This window comes from Lepisosteus platostomus, chromosome 12 (genome assembly GCF_059453375.1).
Source record: "Lepisosteus platostomus isolate fLepPlt1 chromosome 12, fLepPlt1.hap1, whole genome shotgun sequence".
Lineage (NCBI taxonomy): Eukaryota > Metazoa > Chordata > Actinopteri > Semionotiformes > Lepisosteidae > Lepisosteus > Lepisosteus platostomus.
The window spans coordinates 42,268,652-42,285,792 of record NC_142622.1 but is presented as its reverse complement, the minus strand read 5'-3'; the positions used below and the strand labels follow the sequence as shown (position 1 = coordinate 42,285,792).

Here is a 17,141-nt window from a genome sequence, read left to right as displayed (position 1 = left end):
TGAAACATAAAAAAATGCTCTTATACATGGGCCAGAGATGGTCCTCGAACAAGACTTGCTTAAGAAGGTGGGTTGTACTCGTGGTTGAAATGCAGATGTTTGTAAAAACGTCAGATTTATTAAACCAACACCATTCCTTTCCGCTGCAGTGTGGGTCTTGTTTATTGCATTGATACAAGCATTAAATATATGGCTAGTGCAGACCTTCTTACAATCCCAATTAAAGATGTGGTCTGTTTTCTCCAATGATTACGTTACACAAGGGTTTAAAATCATTAAAAGCTCCTCAGCAATCATAATTGTTCAAGATATAGATGTGCAATAGAGATGCTTAATGAGGAGACTATACACCATTTTTAAATCAAAATAGGTGAAAAATTCAAAACGGCACCCTTCACTCAGAAAAGACTACAACATTTCGACATACAATACTTGTGGGCCATGGGATTTGAGTTTCACTCTGGCTTTCCAGCAGAAAACATTTTCCCTTTAAATCAAATTTGTTACAAAAAAAATTAAACTGACGCCTCTGCTACTTGCTACATTATAATACTTCATATAAATTAACAAAGCAACAACAGTGAGAAATTTGGATTACTTTATACAATTTTGTTAGTTCACAATATTAAATTTCCGTGTTAATAATACCTCATATATAAATGTCCTTCTTTTTTTATATTATATGTAGCATTGCACCCCAACCCCCCTCTGTTCTGGGGTCATTTTCCTCCGTTTCCATCACACGGTGCTGCTACAGTACACCAACGCTTCTGAGCCGCGAGTCTGAAATCTTAACTGATTTGGGCGGTGTTGTTCCACGTCTCCTTTTCGTTGTGTCTTGGGGGAAAAAAAACGAGCCGCCGTTTCTGTGGAGACTGCTGAAAGCCGGCGATGACGTGTAATTTCTGCTGTGGCCGAGGGGGTGCGGGTTTCAGGCGTACATCAGCAGCAGCCGGACTGTGCTACAGTTCTCCTGGCAGCAGCGGCCGTTTTGGATGAGGTAAAGGGTGCTTAAACACCAGTACAATCTAGCTTACACCAGTGTCGGCATGTGTGCAGTGCAAGAAAGAAGACACAGGGAGTGTCTACTGCCCGGTGATGGCCTGCCCTTCGCTGTCCCTGTCAGAGACCGACTCCCCCTGCTGGGCCGTCCCCCTCCCCCACCCCGCCCTGTCCCTGGGCAGCCAGCGTCATCGGCGCGGGCAGAATGTGGGCTTGATGCACCTTCCGTTGGACAGGACCAGGTTGGCGGGACAGTGGCACCCAGCCACGCAAGGTTTGGGACAGGGGCCGATCTCGTTCCAGTTCTCACACGTCTTGGTGCACCCCGGGCCACAGGTGTCGTACACCGCTCCGTGCTTGCACTGGGTGGCTGGAAAGGCAGAAGGACACCGAATCAGACTTTTGAGGGAGGGGAGGGAGAGAGAAAGAGAGTGAGAGAGCCCATCATGCGGTGGGCCGGTAAGCCTGGAAAAAAACGAACAAACTGGGAATTATCGGTGATCAAACATATCAGCTGTGTGATAGTTGATCTAGGGAGCAGCGTCAGCAGGCGTAGGCTGCAGCAGAACAAGTAAAGCTTTGCTGAAAAGAGAAGGAAAGAAACAACGTTTTGGCACCCGAAGAAGGCTCTACAGCCGAACCATTTTGTCTCCTTCTCTTTTCAGCATGGAATAAACCTTTACTTTTCCCATTTCTACAGGCATATTTTTGTTTTAACTGTTAAATGTTTCAGAAAATGTACCAAATACTGTAAATGTAAAGAATTTTCCCTCTATTATTAAAGTTATTGCAAGTGTAAAGAAACAAGATCACTGTAGTGAAATTATAGCTTACCGGGTACTAGAATTCCTTTTTTCATTCTTTTAACATCTTGTCTTTATTACTTTTCTAAATGCAGCACCACTGTACTCTCATAAAGTTAATTACAGAGGGCTTATATTAAAGGTTTATTTCACAGCACTACATAAACTATACCATACACAGGCCTTACTCTCACGGTGGGACGACACAAAATACAAAATGCTTTCCTGCATAATTAATGCATAACCCATGATGCACTGCTACAAAAACTTGTTAACTAAGCTGTGCCTTCGCTAAGACTGATGCAGCTCAGGCGACGTAGATCAAGATGAAGATGCGCAAATGTGTGCCTGCATTTACTTCCCTACTGCACACCGAGTAGAGAGGTGATTTGGGTCAGCAAATGCGGAAAAAGTGGTCACTGATAACTTTGCATGAATAGGTGAAACTGCAGATGTAAATTCACAAATATCAAGCTCTTACTGTATAAAGCTCACCTTGTGGACTTCCCTTTGAGTATCTCTCTCACAACCCTTTCTACCACCCCATCCACACCCTTGTAGCAGCTCCCTGGCTCATTCCTCATGAAACTGAAGGGGGGAAGGTTCACTCAGCCTCATCCTTAAGAACAGGGCGCCATTCTCTCAGCTGGGCACGTTCTCCCAAATAACCTCTAACCCATTCGTTCCCTCTATCGCATTCTAACCAAACTACTGAATAGAAATTGGTAACTTGCAACTCGTATTGATATTATTGGAGAGCAGTACCAAAAAGGTCTAAGATGTGCCGAGATGAGCAGAGAAAGTACCCATATATATTAACTTGTTTCGCTAAAATCGGCTAAATTATGGATTTTTTTGGACTGTAAGGTTTGTTTTGCTGCTAACGATCGTAGTGGATGCCAAGAAAGACCCAGCAGCAGGCACCTATCTTACCCATGCAGCTCTGTTGGGGTTTCCAGTGCACCACTATGCCCTCTCTCTCACAGGCCCGGCTGTAGGCTATGAACGATTCGCAGTAGCAGTTCTTGTGGACTGGGCACTCGCACATGTCTGTAACACAGGACCTGAGGAGAGGAATCACAGGAGAAACATTGCTTCAGGACTTGGTCACAAAAACATGGGTTGAGTGTATTGAGCAAAGTTCTATTTTTATTTTTCAACAAAATGACATTATTCAAAAATAAAGAACTTGTCCAGATTGACCTATATGTTCTAAAGTAGTCTGATGAAGGACGGTTACAGTAACTAAAAAAAAAACCAATACAAATAATCTTTAATACCTTGATACTACTTCACTGTTTGAGAAACTGCATTTAGTTTCTTGAGCGGAGTTCGACCAATTCAGCTAAGGTTTTTAATTGTAGAATCCATTTAAGGTATTCTTCAGAAAACATAAACAAGATCAATAATGAAGGGAATAAAAACACAAGCAACAATTCAGATAACAATAAAGGGAGACAGCGGTCATGGAAAAAAAAAAACTTTCAATGGTCCTTAGACACAGAACATGAACCATCAAACACGTCAAAGTCAAACACATCCACGTTATGATCGAAAAGATCACCACTTAGCAAGCTTGTCTGTGTAATGGAGTTCACGGCCTGCACTAAACCTGTGTGAAAATCCATTCATTTGCTTGTAAAAAGCAGGGTGTGCATAAGAACAATGAATAAATCATGTTAGGCTGAAGAATTTGTTTCCATTCTTCGCGATTGCGGGCCTCTCCTTAAATGTGTTCACCAGCGCAAAGCAAGACGGAAAGGTAATGCCATAGCGTCTGACACACGCTGAGAAGATTTCGGCTCAGAGTCCAAAGTTAAGCATTTATTTTATAGACTGAGTGCTGCCAGTTACAAAGCGGAGATGAAATCAGCCACTGACACAGTCATGGAAACACAGCTCCAGAAAGGCTTCGCTTTTTTAAAAACAAGACAGCCGGAGAGCCAGAGTCCAGGTTAATGATTTCCACAAACCTCGGCTCTCTCTGAACACTTGATGGGTTTTATTGCGTTGTCCAAAAATGGCCTCCCCGGTTTACTTAAAAAAAACAGAACTTCTCCAAAACATGGTTTCATTGTAAGTTTAATTCTGGGAGGCATTAATAATGCAGCAAGTATTGTAACCACAGCATTTGCTGCAATTGTAATGGCTCTTAATATGATAAGCTGCATACAAAGCAAAGACAGTCGTATCTTTATTTCCTTTACTCTTTGTTTCAATCTTTAATTTTTGAAAATCGTGTTGCATTTAAACTTGCCCTTGAGGTAGTTTTTAACTGTCATGCATAGATAGTTTTTAAATCTTTTTTTTTTTTCAAAATCCTACTACTGAATGCCAGGGCACTTTAATACAAACCAACTGGTTACTCAAATAAGCAGCTGACATCATTCTTTTCCCAGCTTCTTGGCTCATGTTTGTCCCAGCGCCCTGCTACGCTAGAGCTATCTGAGCTGGTAAACACACAACACAAAATGAGCTCAGTAAGAGGTACAGGCCAGGCCGAGACAAGGGTAGTTTCCTGGTGTATCCTACTACAACGACACATCAGTTGAGAACAGGCACGTCCCAAACAGAAAAACATACTTGGGAAGTGTCGTAAAGTTTAGACAACAGTGTTCAAATATAGTGAAACAATATGGCCAGAAAGTCATGGAAATGACTGAAAATGAATTTGATAAAACAGAGCTGGGGTACCGGGATTGGTACTGTACCAATAGGCATGTTGTGGGGAAAACAAATGATTCCGAACTCTGAAATGTGTTTATTTTCTTGACAGGTACCACAGCATGAAAAAAGACCCAGGGGTTCAGTCCTGCTTGGCTGGCTGACCTTTACTCTGCTCTCCCCTTGACTGGCCATTAATACAATGCAGCTGGAAACTGCCTTCCAGACTTCCCCTTGAACCCGGGTCTGGCTCCTCACTGCGCCGTGGGTGGCTTGTCTGTTACTGCGCCTCTGTTACTGCCTCGCTTTGTGCTCTTTAACCTCCACTCATCGCTTTTCCTTCTAGACCGCAAAGGAAGGGCTGACTGAACACCAACATCTTAAAGCTTCTCTCTGGGAAAATGCCTTGGAGACACTGCGCAAGAACAGAAGATAAACAGCGCATAAGAGCAACACGATATGAGTATTTAACCCCTTAGCGCGGAACTGGCAGAATAATGAAAGGTTTTTCACATTTCGAGAAAAATATTATCCCTCTGGAGACAGTACAATAGAAGAGAGACCATGCCTGTCCTGAAGGGAATGTTATACTCGAACAGATGAAAGGAACTGAATCTTCTTTAGCCTGGAACTGAGAAGACTATGTGGAGACTTGATTCACATCTTTAAAACGCTGAGAGACATCAGCCAAGGCAGCACAGGGGACGTCCCAAGGTCAGCAGCAACACAATAAGCCAGAGAAAAAGTACGCTTAGGCCAATTCCGGATAGATAAATAGCAGACACTTTGTTGTCCATCTCTCAATTAATGGGCTTGAATCTGACTCTATGCTTTCCTTTAGGAATGGCATAGGTCGAAATTCTTAGGACACTAAAGCTACATACAACCCAATAAGCAAGTGGGCCAAATGTTCTGATCTAATTTGTACTTTTACTTAACTTATCTCATACTTTAAATATCATTTGTAGTGTCAAAGGCCTGAAGGGTGGGTTTGGAATGCTCCATTGAAGAGTTAATGTATCAGCTGAAAGCAATTTAATGGATCAGGCTACCTACAAATTGTTGTATAATTCAGGATAGTTTTAAAAACAATCGAGTTCTTTAATGATGCAAAGTAAAGACTGGATTGCACAGCCGAAAAATAAAATGTCCAACTCTGAACCCAGCACCGCACTGTACTGAAATTCCTGACTTCCTGGACTAAAAAGTCCCTATAATGTAAACATCATGTAGAATCGTTTTGTAACTCCTCAAGGCCCTCATGATCTGTTTTTGGTTTGATTTCCTTCCCATCTGCAAATTTTTTTTTTAAGGAGGTCAGAAGTGAAGCTTGTGCTTTTGTTTTTTTCCCCACTCCCCAGCAGCCTATATCTGTCAAAGCATTTCATTCCCAAATTCCTCAGCAAAGAGGCAGCAAAACTATCCACCGGCTGCGCTGGCTGCTGTTTTCCCATTTTGTTTGCCTGTTTTGATTTCCTCTGCCGGCGGCAAAGCCCCAAGCGGATTTCGCGTCTCATCCGACACTCGTGACTGGAAGCAGGAGGATTTCACGGGGTGAGGTCACCTACGGGCCGGGTCAAAACGCTCAGGTCGTGTTTCGGGGCTATGCCGATACGCACGCAGCGGTAGTGGCTCACCGGTAGAAGGAGGCGAAGTCGATGGCAGAGTGGCACCTCTGGAACTCCCAGGCCTTCAGCTTCTGGCACTCGCGGTGGGCGCGGAACTTCACCTTCGCCGAACCGGGGCACAGGAGCGCCGAGGGCCGCCCGCGGGGCTGGCCGCAGACCTCGTTGGACTCCACCCGCCAGCTCTCGGCGAACTCGTCCACGTCGAACTTGAAGAGGCCGTCGCCGCCCATGAGGTCGTCGCGCCGGTGCCCGTTGTAGTTGCCGCAGAGGCCGCACAGCTTGCCCTTCAGGTGCGGCGCAGCCGTGACCTCCACGAAGCTGTCCCCGTCCCAGGTGATGTCCAGCCCTGGAAAGGCCCACGACGCGGCACGCGTTAGCACAGGACGCTCCCTTCCCTGCTCTCTCGAACCCCGGCTCCTGCAAGACCACTGCTGGCTGTTCCACGTAGTATGAGTGGGAGCAGAGGAGTTTATCGCCAGACGTGCACGGACATCGGCCCTCTTATTCGCGCCGATCTCTCGGGACACACACAGTACAGCGGATAGCACCCCACAATGCAGACAGCACATCACAACACGGTTCCTAATCAATAAGCCCCAACTAGTTCTGTGGGTAGAGCATGAGACTCATAATCTCAGGGTAGTGGGTTCGTGTCCCACGTCGGACGTCGGGTGCAGGGTTCTCTAATAACCCATACTGGGCAGCAGCAATATGGGGGGGTGTTGGCGGCAGAAAGGCCTGGGAATCTACTTCCGGATGAGAACTCTATGGATAGTGACGGGGGAACTGTCCACAGGGTCCCGACTCGACGGCACTCAACCAGTACCACCCTAATAAATAGCAACAGCCAGAACAATAAACATTTGTGGAGGACGAGTAAAGATGTAGAAGTGAAAAACACAACAGGGCTGTCCATGCGGACAGCTGGAGATCGTCTCAGCTAGAGACTGCGGGTTTCTGCTCTGGGTGGGGAGGCTCACCTGTGCTGGTACTCAGCTTCAGCAGGTACCCGTCCAAGTCGATGCGCATCTGTGCCGTCTCGTAGGGCAGGGCTATCCGCGTCCCGTTCCGCCTCACGGCGAGGTGCTGGTGCAGGCTGACGCTCACCCCCGCTGCGATCAGCTCCACCGACTTGGTCCAGGAGAAGGAGCGCGTCCTGCGGGCGTCGTTCTTCACCAGCACCCGGAAGCTCGCGGCTGCCGAGCAGTCCTTGGCCAGAACGTACTGGCAGGTTCCCTGGAAGTTAAAAGTCCTCCCGTCGAACGTGTTGTAGTGTGGGTCTCCAAACACCGTGCACACTCCAGGTTCTGGGAAGAGAAACGAGGCAATTGGGGGGCAATTTAGTCTTCGGTCTTCAGGAAGCGCCCTCATCAAAGCAATGCAAGGTGCTTTTGGCCTGATAAATCAGGGTACCAGACAAATCAACTTGCTACAGAAAACCTGTTAAAAGAAATACAATAAGCAAATATCGAGCGCTACTACAGTTCATAGTTATTTCCCTGTGGGGTTGTTATCTTTTGTTATTGGTATTGCCTCCTAAAATACACTCCCAGCAAAAACCTCTCCCTCATTAAAAAATTAGCTAGGGTTGTTCAGATAAGCCATTGTTTACTGATCTTTTATTTTAAAAAATTACAAAACAGGAATGAATCATCTTGAAAATGTCCAGAGCTGCAGAAAGCAATGTTTCTCACATTTTTTTTTGGGGGGGGAACAAGTACTTGAAGCTTATTAATTTATTTCTTTCACAAACCGATGAATGGTTAATTAAAGGGCGCTGAAATGTTACTCATGTTTCTTTAAAAAAAATGTTCTTTTCCTGTGATTGACAGAACAGGACACACTAAAGCTGCACCAGCACTGGGAAGTTACACTTTACACATTTTTAATTTTAGACGAGCGACTCATTTTCTTTAGGGTGTTGTTCCTTTTGTTTTCAGATTGGGCTAAATTATGCAAACCTTAATCAGGAATTCACTGATGACTTTTAAAAAGGAATTATCATTGACATAATTTACTAATACCATCCAACTAATACAAAAATATTTTTGGCAGTAAGATGGCAGTAAGATGATTATGTGCAAAATTGGGGAGAAAATCAAATCATACCTTATTATTAATTAATTCAAAAAGAAAATAAATAGCAAATAATTCAATTAATAGAAAATGTTGTTGTTGTTGTTGTTGTTGTTGTTGTTGTTGTTGTTATGTTAGGTATAACACAGTACTGTTTCCTGTCTTTTCAACTAGAAATAAATTCAAATTCATAAAAGATATGTGAAAATACATTCCCTTACCAATACTTTTGAGAAATGTGTCTCGATATATTTCAAACAGGACTGATGAAAAGACTGATTTATAACTCCTAGTAAGCGAAAAGCAAATATTCAGGTTTCCTATTTCTGAAATCAACAGGTAGCAGCCCTGAAAGAGCTTCTCATTTCGTAGCCTTGGCACAAGGGAAGAGGCAACAGTCACTACCAGCAGTTTTGAAGAAGGAATAAGAAGAAATAATAACTTACTCACTTTCAGTGCAAATAGGGCAGCAGCCATTCCTGTTGAGAATCTTACCCTAAGAGAAGCAAGAGTTACAGACATTAAAGAACATCACCTTTACTCAGCTTAGAAACCAGAGAAAGGTCAATGGGTGCCACTTGTTTCAACCTCCCTCAGAGGCTGACCTTGGGTCTCTGGGCACCCCCAGTCCTCCAGCGTCCCCTTCCAAACAAAGAGATTGTGTTCTTTGAGGTTCCGTGCTTGTGAATAAGAATAATTGGTTGTTGTATTCTAAATATAGGTGGCCACGATGAGGTAACTCTTCATCCTTTCATCAAAGTGCACTTGTTTCAGGGAAGCTGTCAGGAGGAATGCTATATAACTTCAGCCGAGCTTTGATTCAATTACAGCCCAAAGACTAAGCTAGTTGAGATCTTGACTTAAGACACCGGAAGAAATACTGGGTCAAAGTTTCTACAGCTGAAGGCACTGTAATGGTACTTCTTTATTTCTTTGGTCATTTTGCTGTGCTTGCTTCATTTAAAACAGTTTTTGAAACCACTTGTGGTTTTTGGAATGTTTAAATGATTAAATCCTAAAAAAAGAACACAAGAAAAATTGCGCAGATGTGAAACATCTACCATATACCATATATCTACATATATACCATAACACTTTGTGGGTAATTATGAATGCATGTTTAATTAATAATGTTTTTGTTTTTGAAATGTCAGCATTACAAACTAGAAATGTGTTACTATAGATAGTTACAGTTAAGAGCAAATAAGTTTAGACCATTGCATACTATAAATATATTATTGATAAAGCAAGAACACATTCAATTATTACTTACGTTTGGGCAGCTCTCAATTGGGATGCACTCTTTCTTGTGACACTCTATTTTTCCCTTGATGCACGAGCAGAGAGTGCAGTTTACCGACGGCCACATTTCGCCTTCCTGAAAGACACAGACAAAAAGACACAACGTAACTTCTCAAGCTTGTATCACCACAGTACAATTTTCAATTTCTGGAACAGGGTTGGTGGCTCATGATCATCATTCAGCCCTCCAGCTGCACAGTATGCTAGATGACAAGTCAGTGCTTTTTATACACATAGCACAATTTCTTTGTGTGTGTGTCGCATAAAAAGGGGGTAATTCAGAAAAATGTTTCCTTAACATTTAACATGATAATATAGACCCCTTGGTGTTAAAATGATTTCTTATTAAAAATGTCCTCCTCTTTTTGTTCTCTTAAGAAGAATTAAGCATATCATTACGCCTTTCAGACAGCTTATTCCAAACTGAATAATTAAAATGTTTCAAAACCAGTTCCTTGGGGACTAAAGCATAAAAGATTAGCAGAGCAGATAGAAACCTCTCTATCATGCAGTTGGATGACATAATTCTTGTCCGTGCGTTTATTTTTTTTTTGTGGGTTACGAAAAACAGCATTTGCCTCAAGAATGCAAAATGAAGGATGCTTTACTCAGATCGTCTCATAACTAGTCTAGGGTTAGCATTTATACTTCTGCAGAAAGAGCCCGACAGTCTGTCAACGGGGAAAACTTGGAAATCTGTCCCAATTCCCAGTCTGTACAGAAAGCCCCCAACACGTACATGTATTCATCTCAAAAGGGTCAGGTAAAAAAAAAAGTCTGCTTTGTGCGTGCAGTGCCTACACCTGCTTACCCTATAGATCTTATTCTTGAGTCGGCAGTATTTGACGTCCTCCACCTTCACATAAGACACACACTCCTCACAGCACTGCTCTTCGCCGCCATGACAACTGCCAGGCCGGGAGCACCTCTTCCTGCACAGCACCGAGGAGTTCTGGGATTGAAGGACAACGCCAGGTCGATTAGTGCCGCGCGAGGCTTGTCGAACGCAAGCAGAACTTCTACCTTTGTCCTGCTTCCACACACATTTCAAAGACCCACGTCGCCTAGTTCCTTACATTTGCTGGTGCCAGTGGGAATGAGACAAACACAACACAAAGAGGCCCCGGAAGATCGTCTGTCTCAACCCAACCAGTTTCTTCGTCCTGTGGAACCTGCTGCACGGTGACCTGTGATCAGTTTCAGTCCGCTTCAAAAATATTTTACACCCAACACAAAATTTGTGCAACAGGGCATTGACAGTTACAGCTGCTTTTATTATAGTACTGAAATAATCTTCAGTCGCAACAGGCAGACGGTTTGGTTATTTTTAAACGTTTTCTAAACGTTCCTGTAAATCACAAGAGAAACCCCCAATTAATCCCCAGTTCTGATAATATACCATATTCGGGTAAAAAAAACCCAATGGAAACAAGCCTAACCAGAGCAAAGTGACCTGCCTGATGACAGAAACCAGAAGGCAGATTAAATATAAGCTGGAGGGTTTTGTAGACAGTATGTTGCGCACAGATCGGTCTTACTTTTGGTCTGGAAAACAGATTGTCAGATTATGACATTATAAACGTCTTGCATTCCTCTCTCCCCACACACAACAGATGTGCTGTATAACATCATGAGAGTTAGAGTGACTTCCAGTCCATGAAATGAAACAAATACGTTTTTATGAGGTATTTTACTTTTGATTCCAACGAACAACAAAGGATGTTACTCCTAGGCCATCAACTCAGATCCTTCACCTGTCACTGAGATGCAGACACAAATCCACAAATATGGAGTGCATTCACAACAAAGGAGAAACTAAGGTAGGTAACCGTAGACATAAATCACGTTATGTTATACGAAGTTATGGAGGCAATTAGAGTTAACATAACTACATACAATTTACAGCACTAGTGAGGTTCGTTTAGAATATTGTGCACAATTGTGGTCGCCACGTAACAGAAAGTATGTTGCTGCTCTGGAATCAGTCCATAGAAGAGCAACCAGATACATTCAAGAGCTTTCAGATGATATCCCACACAGACAGGCTGAAGGAAGTAAGCCTTGGTAGTCTTGAGGACAGAACGGGACAGGGGGACCTGAAAGATTCTTCCGAATGATCTGCAGGCAAGTGCATTTAAAACAGAAACTAGAAGGCATTTCTTTACCGAAAGGGTTGTGGAAGAATTGAAGAGGCTACCCAGCCATGTGGCGGTATCTGAAACTGTTGATTCTTTCAAGAAATGGGTGGATAGGATCCAAATGGACCGGATGGGCAAATGGCCTCCTGTTGTTTGTCTTCTTTAATATGTTCTTATGAGTTATAATAAAAAGTACTAAATCACTTTTCTGTTCACCAGAGGAGATTACAATGGGACTTTATACAAGTAGTTAAAATCCGAAAAATACAGAATCAAGCCAATGGACTGTGGAATGTCTGTAATGAATTAAACAGCTGATACCACAAGAGGAAATTATGAGGCAATGGATTCGCTGCCGAAAAACAGGGAGCACTTCTTTAAATAAAGATTCAGTGGTATCTGGAGCAAATGTGTTAATATCACCGTGTGATCCTTCAGAATATATCTGGATGAGATCCTCAACAAGGTATAAATATCCAAGTAAGCAAGACAGGCCAAAATAGCCTCCAATCATTTGGTATTCAAGACTTGTAATATTTTTATATTTGCAGCATTGGAAAAAGGAGCACCATCTTTTAGAATACATATTCCATTTGACAGAAAAATTAAAAGAAAAGATAAGCACAATAAGAGATCTGGTATTCCATCTCACCTTGCAGGTGCATGAGGTACAGTTGTCAAATTTAAAGGATTCTCCGTTTTCATAAACTTCACTGTGGAACAGGCAGCTTCCAGGTGAAAGATCAAATACGTTCCTTTGACCTACAACACACAAAGCAAACACACAAATTTGTGGTTAATTCCAGTTGCTACACAAAACCACCGGGCGTATTTCCTTGAATCCTGAAGGCAGCCTCTTCCTTAACTTTAAATGTTAAGAATCGCACAGCTCCGTATTGCTCAGATCCACTGTAGTCTCGAACTCGGATTCAGGAAAAATCGCTATTGCACAACCATCAGAAACTGCTCAATCTGGATATCATTGGTTTTTTTTAATCCAAGCCACCCCCTTCAATTATTTAATTTCAATGTTTCCCCCCAACAAGACAGGGAAGAAAACTAAAGTGGTTGTGTCTTCCAACATGGCCACTTTGACACCTCCCCTTCCCAGCTGACATTCTAACATCCAGATGTCGATCAAATGTCTGTAGAGGGTGTTTCACTCTTACAGTGCTTTGGGTTTGACCTTTCAGAGTCCAAAGAGCAAACAAACAAAAAAAACGATATTTTACAGGGGTTACAAGTTTCCAGAGAAATGATGAAAGGCTGGCAAATGATAACGTAATCTTTGTAAACCTGTATATTCTGTTACAGATGGACTAAGTGACTCAAGGTCGCGGTGCAAACGAAAAGAAAACACTGAACACAGAGCAGAGAATTACCGAGACACCTGGCGCAGCACTGTCCTGGTGGTGTGTGGCTGAGGTGAGGGGGACAGGAAAGAATGGGACACACTTCCTTCACGCACAGAGTCCGACCTCCCTGACAGGAAACACAGCGGTTTAACGTTCAAGATCCTCGACTCCAGCTCGCTTGACAGAATTTCCGTTAGGGTACTGCAGTTCTCCAAACACTTTCACACAGAGTTGACGCAGGCTGCAGCCCACCTCAAGGTTTTATGCAAGTCAAACTGACATTTTAACTCCTTGCGTACAACAATAATCGCACAGCACAAGGAGTGAGACCGTATCTCCTGTTAGTGACCGAATTAAGCAAGATAAAATGATGTTCACTTTGTGGCTGAGAAGCAATGACGACCTATGACTTACACCTAAAATAGGATGGATCCCAGGTTATGTCAGTAGAACAGATGGAAAAGATTGGCTCATTTAATGGACTAGAGGGTACATTTACATTGAGTATGGAAGGAAATTGGTGACAGTTTACTAAATAATGTCCCAAAAATGAAAACAATTAAAATAAAACTATTAGAAAAGTAGCTCTTCTTCTGATGCAAGACCAGGACCCCATTATTACAAAGACATGACCTATATTTTTTTTCAAAACAATATTAAGAAAAACTGGAATGAGTTAAATAAAAATAAATACATGCACAACTAAATTTGTGCTACGCTAGGAAACAAATCGCTGTATTTTCAATTACACCAAAAAATCTGGAAACAATCAGAACAGATTTAGTTGGGCCACAGGAAATAAAAAGAGATCTTGTAAATGACATGCAGCTTTGATTTATGTAAAGGATTTCTCTTCCAAGATGCAGAATGTCTGACATGGCTGAGAAAACTAGAAAAACAAGAACTGATGGATGGATGCTGTATATTTTGATTTAAAAACTAATGGAAAAAGAAATACGTCGGAGATTAATATACTTTGGTATAGATTTGTGGGAAAGGAACAGAACAGTTAGTTTTGGCCACAGAATTGATTCAAAACAGAAGGTAATCATTAATGGAAATCTTTCAATCTGGAAACTTGTCAGCAGTGGGGTTCCTCAGGGTTGACTATTGGGGACATTTGTATATATTAATAGAATAACTATAAATCATTTGAGAGAGGACATGACAAAAGCATGGCAAGTGCTCAGTTTAAATTATTAAAAGAACATGATTGTTAACTACTAAAATAATCAAATTTAGAAATCATGGAAACTTGACTAGGACTATGGTTTATGTGAATGTATGTTACGATCTTGTTCTAAGTTAGTAATTTATTCTATAGCCTTTTTACACAATTGGGAATCAAAATAATAAAAAAAGAGAATCTATATGTATTTTCTAGCTGATGCACAAAAAAGTTTGACAAGACATCTGTGAGTGTCAGTGACACTATACACTTGGAGGAGAAGAGCAGCAGGCAAACTCAGAGTTGCCTTACAGCATGTTCCAGCTCATTTATAAATACAAAAGACAATAGGTTAAACATAACAGTACCCAATTACTTTTACAGGCCTTCTTGTACTAAATGATGAGTAAGAACATTAGTTAACTTAACATTAAGTTAACTGAAGTTTCCTAAGTCTGGCTTTTGAGAATATGAACCTCTTCTGTTGTTTTACACTGCTCCTTCTCCTTGCAACTCTAGGCACTGCTTATTGAAATAACAGTGTTACTGAGCATCTTTTTGAAAGGGTTAAAAAAATGTACCAAAGGGTGGTGGTAATAAATTTACAATGCGAAAAGACCAGAGACTAGACTACATGGGTTTGCTTTTTGTTAAGGAAACAATTCTGTCAGTGCTGTACGAAATAAATTAGGATCTTGAACAACAAGTACAACAGAGTAGATCACGGTCAAATGTCTGGTACAAGACATCATTTCTGGACTGTCAGTTTAGTGAATAATAAGCTCAAGGGGGAAATTAAATGAAGTACATTTTTATTACAGCAAGGTCTCAGAACATCACTGGGAAACGTGCTCTCCTCTTTTTGTACTCGTTTGTGTTGCTGAGAGTGTTTGTTAAGGTGATAAGAGTATAAAGGTGCGTGTTACACTGCAGAAAACCAGGGACTGAGACGGACAGGGCTCGGAGACGTCTGCTCCTTGTTGCGCAAGTTTTATAACAAACAGAGAATGGCAAAAACCTGCCAAGGTATCGTACTGCCAAGTACCGTAACGTAATAACCCCAAAACATAAGCGCAATAGCGTCGTAAACACAAACGTAAGCTGTGTGCCGACATGCTAGTGGGGTTTTCCCTGCACAAATTTAAAGGGGAACTACAATGCCATTTTCATACTTTGGGGTTATAAAGAATCGACATTGATGAGGGCATTTCAAACCACAATGAAAGTACAGTGCACACAGTAACCTATAAAACCTCCTGTTTACTTCATAAAACAGACAAAACTTTCCAGGTATGTGCAGCGCCATATTTCCATTATTGCGATTCCGAATGAGGCAACCGAACTTCTGATGAGGTGAAGCGGCTCAATTAAATTGTAAACAAGCAGGGTTGTGAATACGTCTCTTTTAATCCAATAGAGATACTGCTCTCGACTTCTAGACAGTTTTGCCAACAAATACTACTTACTTGTTAACTCTGCATGCAGATCATGTTGGAACATTCACGCAGTGAAATGTCTGATGCACAACCTGTACTTTTTCGCTCGATATTACGGTGACTAGTGAGCAGGAAGGGCTACTTCACATCGCAATCCATGGGAACTCGAATGCGAGTTTGCGATAAGATGGCAAATATACAGCACTTTCAAAGTTCACGATTTTGTGCTTAATTCTGAATTTGTAAATTTTTATCATCAATTTATTTTATTACCGAAATCTAATAACTGGACTGAGAAAATGGGACTGCAGTTCTCCTTTAAATCCCGTCGTCTCCAGACTGATGTGAACGGAAGTAACTTCAATTTGTTATACTGCATTTAGGACTGAAAACAAGGGGAACTCTCATTCAACGTGAAGAATTATCAGAGTGTGGATCAATAGAGATCTTCAGATCAATAAGCTATCAACTGTCCTGAACTGCTTCTTTCAGTTTGTGATATTTCTAATGTTTTCCTTTCAATTGAACGTCTTATTGTTATTACTTGATATTAATATATGCTCAGTATAAGATGGTATGCGTTTAGAGTATGTTGCTGGCAGTCGTGACTCACTTGGGGATGGGGCTGTACTAATGTCTCTGCTTGTAAACTGCTTTGCTCTTCAGCTGTACTCTCTGAGGCTGTGTTAAACAACCGAGCAATCTTGGAAGCTCTAACAGGGAGCTACTGTACAGTAAGTCAAGTGCTAGGAGCTAAAGGAAACCTGGATTTCTTTCAAGAGCTAGGATCAGTCAGTCTAGACTTACTGCCTCAATAAACTGTGGAAAAGATAGTCGAGAATGAGAAATAGTCTACTAAAAGTCAATTATTCATTTTTTGGTTTTAGAAAAATACAACATTTCATTTGATAGTACTGAGGTCTGCATTCATCGTTAACGGGTCAACACAGGAGCACCATTTATCAAATCAAAGTGCACAGAGATTGAAAGATCACAATAGAAAATAACATCGGCCTTCAAAACAAAGAATAGGAGAGTGTAATGTTACCCTGCCTGTATCTCTCATGACGTTCACGCCAGTTGTGAGAAAGCGAGGGGTGGAACTCAGTCTTTTTAAGACTTGACAGCTGAAGTAAGACACAGTCTTGCACATACATCTACATTGCTCGTGGAAGTCCCATTTCAAACGATCGCAAGACGTGACTGGGGTGGACAAAAAAAACCAGCCGGTGTTACTCACAGTGCAAGTACATTTGACACATTGATTTTCTTCCGGGTGGAACTCATCCTGTTCTCGATATAGCCTCCCTGCAAAGACACATCCTGCAAGAGAAAGACAGCTGATGAATGCTGGGATCACATGTAGAGTAACCTGGGGCCCATGTAGCTAGTCTGTATTCCTTTATGACTTATTTTTTCCCCCGAGAAGGCTAGAAAGGGAAACCTTTTGCGACTTCACGATTAATCAGAGCCAGCAGGATTTAAATAAGCAGTGACAATGAAGTAAGGCAGTTCTTTTGGGGTTGTGTAAAGTAAAATACAATCTTGCATCAAGCTTTACTGTGTCTT

The 17,141-nt window shown here is 42.0% G+C and overlaps 1 protein-coding gene across 1 annotated transcript in view; it reads right to left on the bottom strand.

The window, feature by feature from the left end:
- Window positions 1-144: 144 nt before the first annotated feature.
- bmper (BMP binding endothelial regulator) overlaps window positions 145-17,141 on the bottom strand; it is a 35,362-nt gene continuing 18,365 nt past the window's right edge. The window contains exons 6-15 of the mRNA XM_088602057.1: window positions 16,813-16,895; window positions 12,996-13,095; window positions 12,266-12,375; window positions 10,287-10,427; window positions 9,447-9,551; window positions 8,624-8,669; window positions 7,078-7,404; window positions 6,107-6,443; window positions 2,739-2,869; window positions 145-1,372 (exon numbers count right to left, since the gene is read on the bottom strand). Of these exons, the coding sequence (XP_088458183.1) occupies window positions 1,191-1,372; window positions 2,739-2,869; window positions 6,107-6,443; window positions 7,078-7,404; window positions 8,624-8,669; window positions 9,447-9,551; window positions 10,287-10,427; window positions 12,266-12,375; window positions 12,996-13,095; window positions 16,813-16,895 (1,562 nt within the window). The 3' untranslated portion in view covers window positions 145-1,190. The remainder of the gene's footprint in view (window positions 1,373-2,738; window positions 2,870-6,106; window positions 6,444-7,077; window positions 7,405-8,623; window positions 8,670-9,446; window positions 9,552-10,286; window positions 10,428-12,265; window positions 12,376-12,995; window positions 13,096-16,812; window positions 16,896-17,141) is intronic.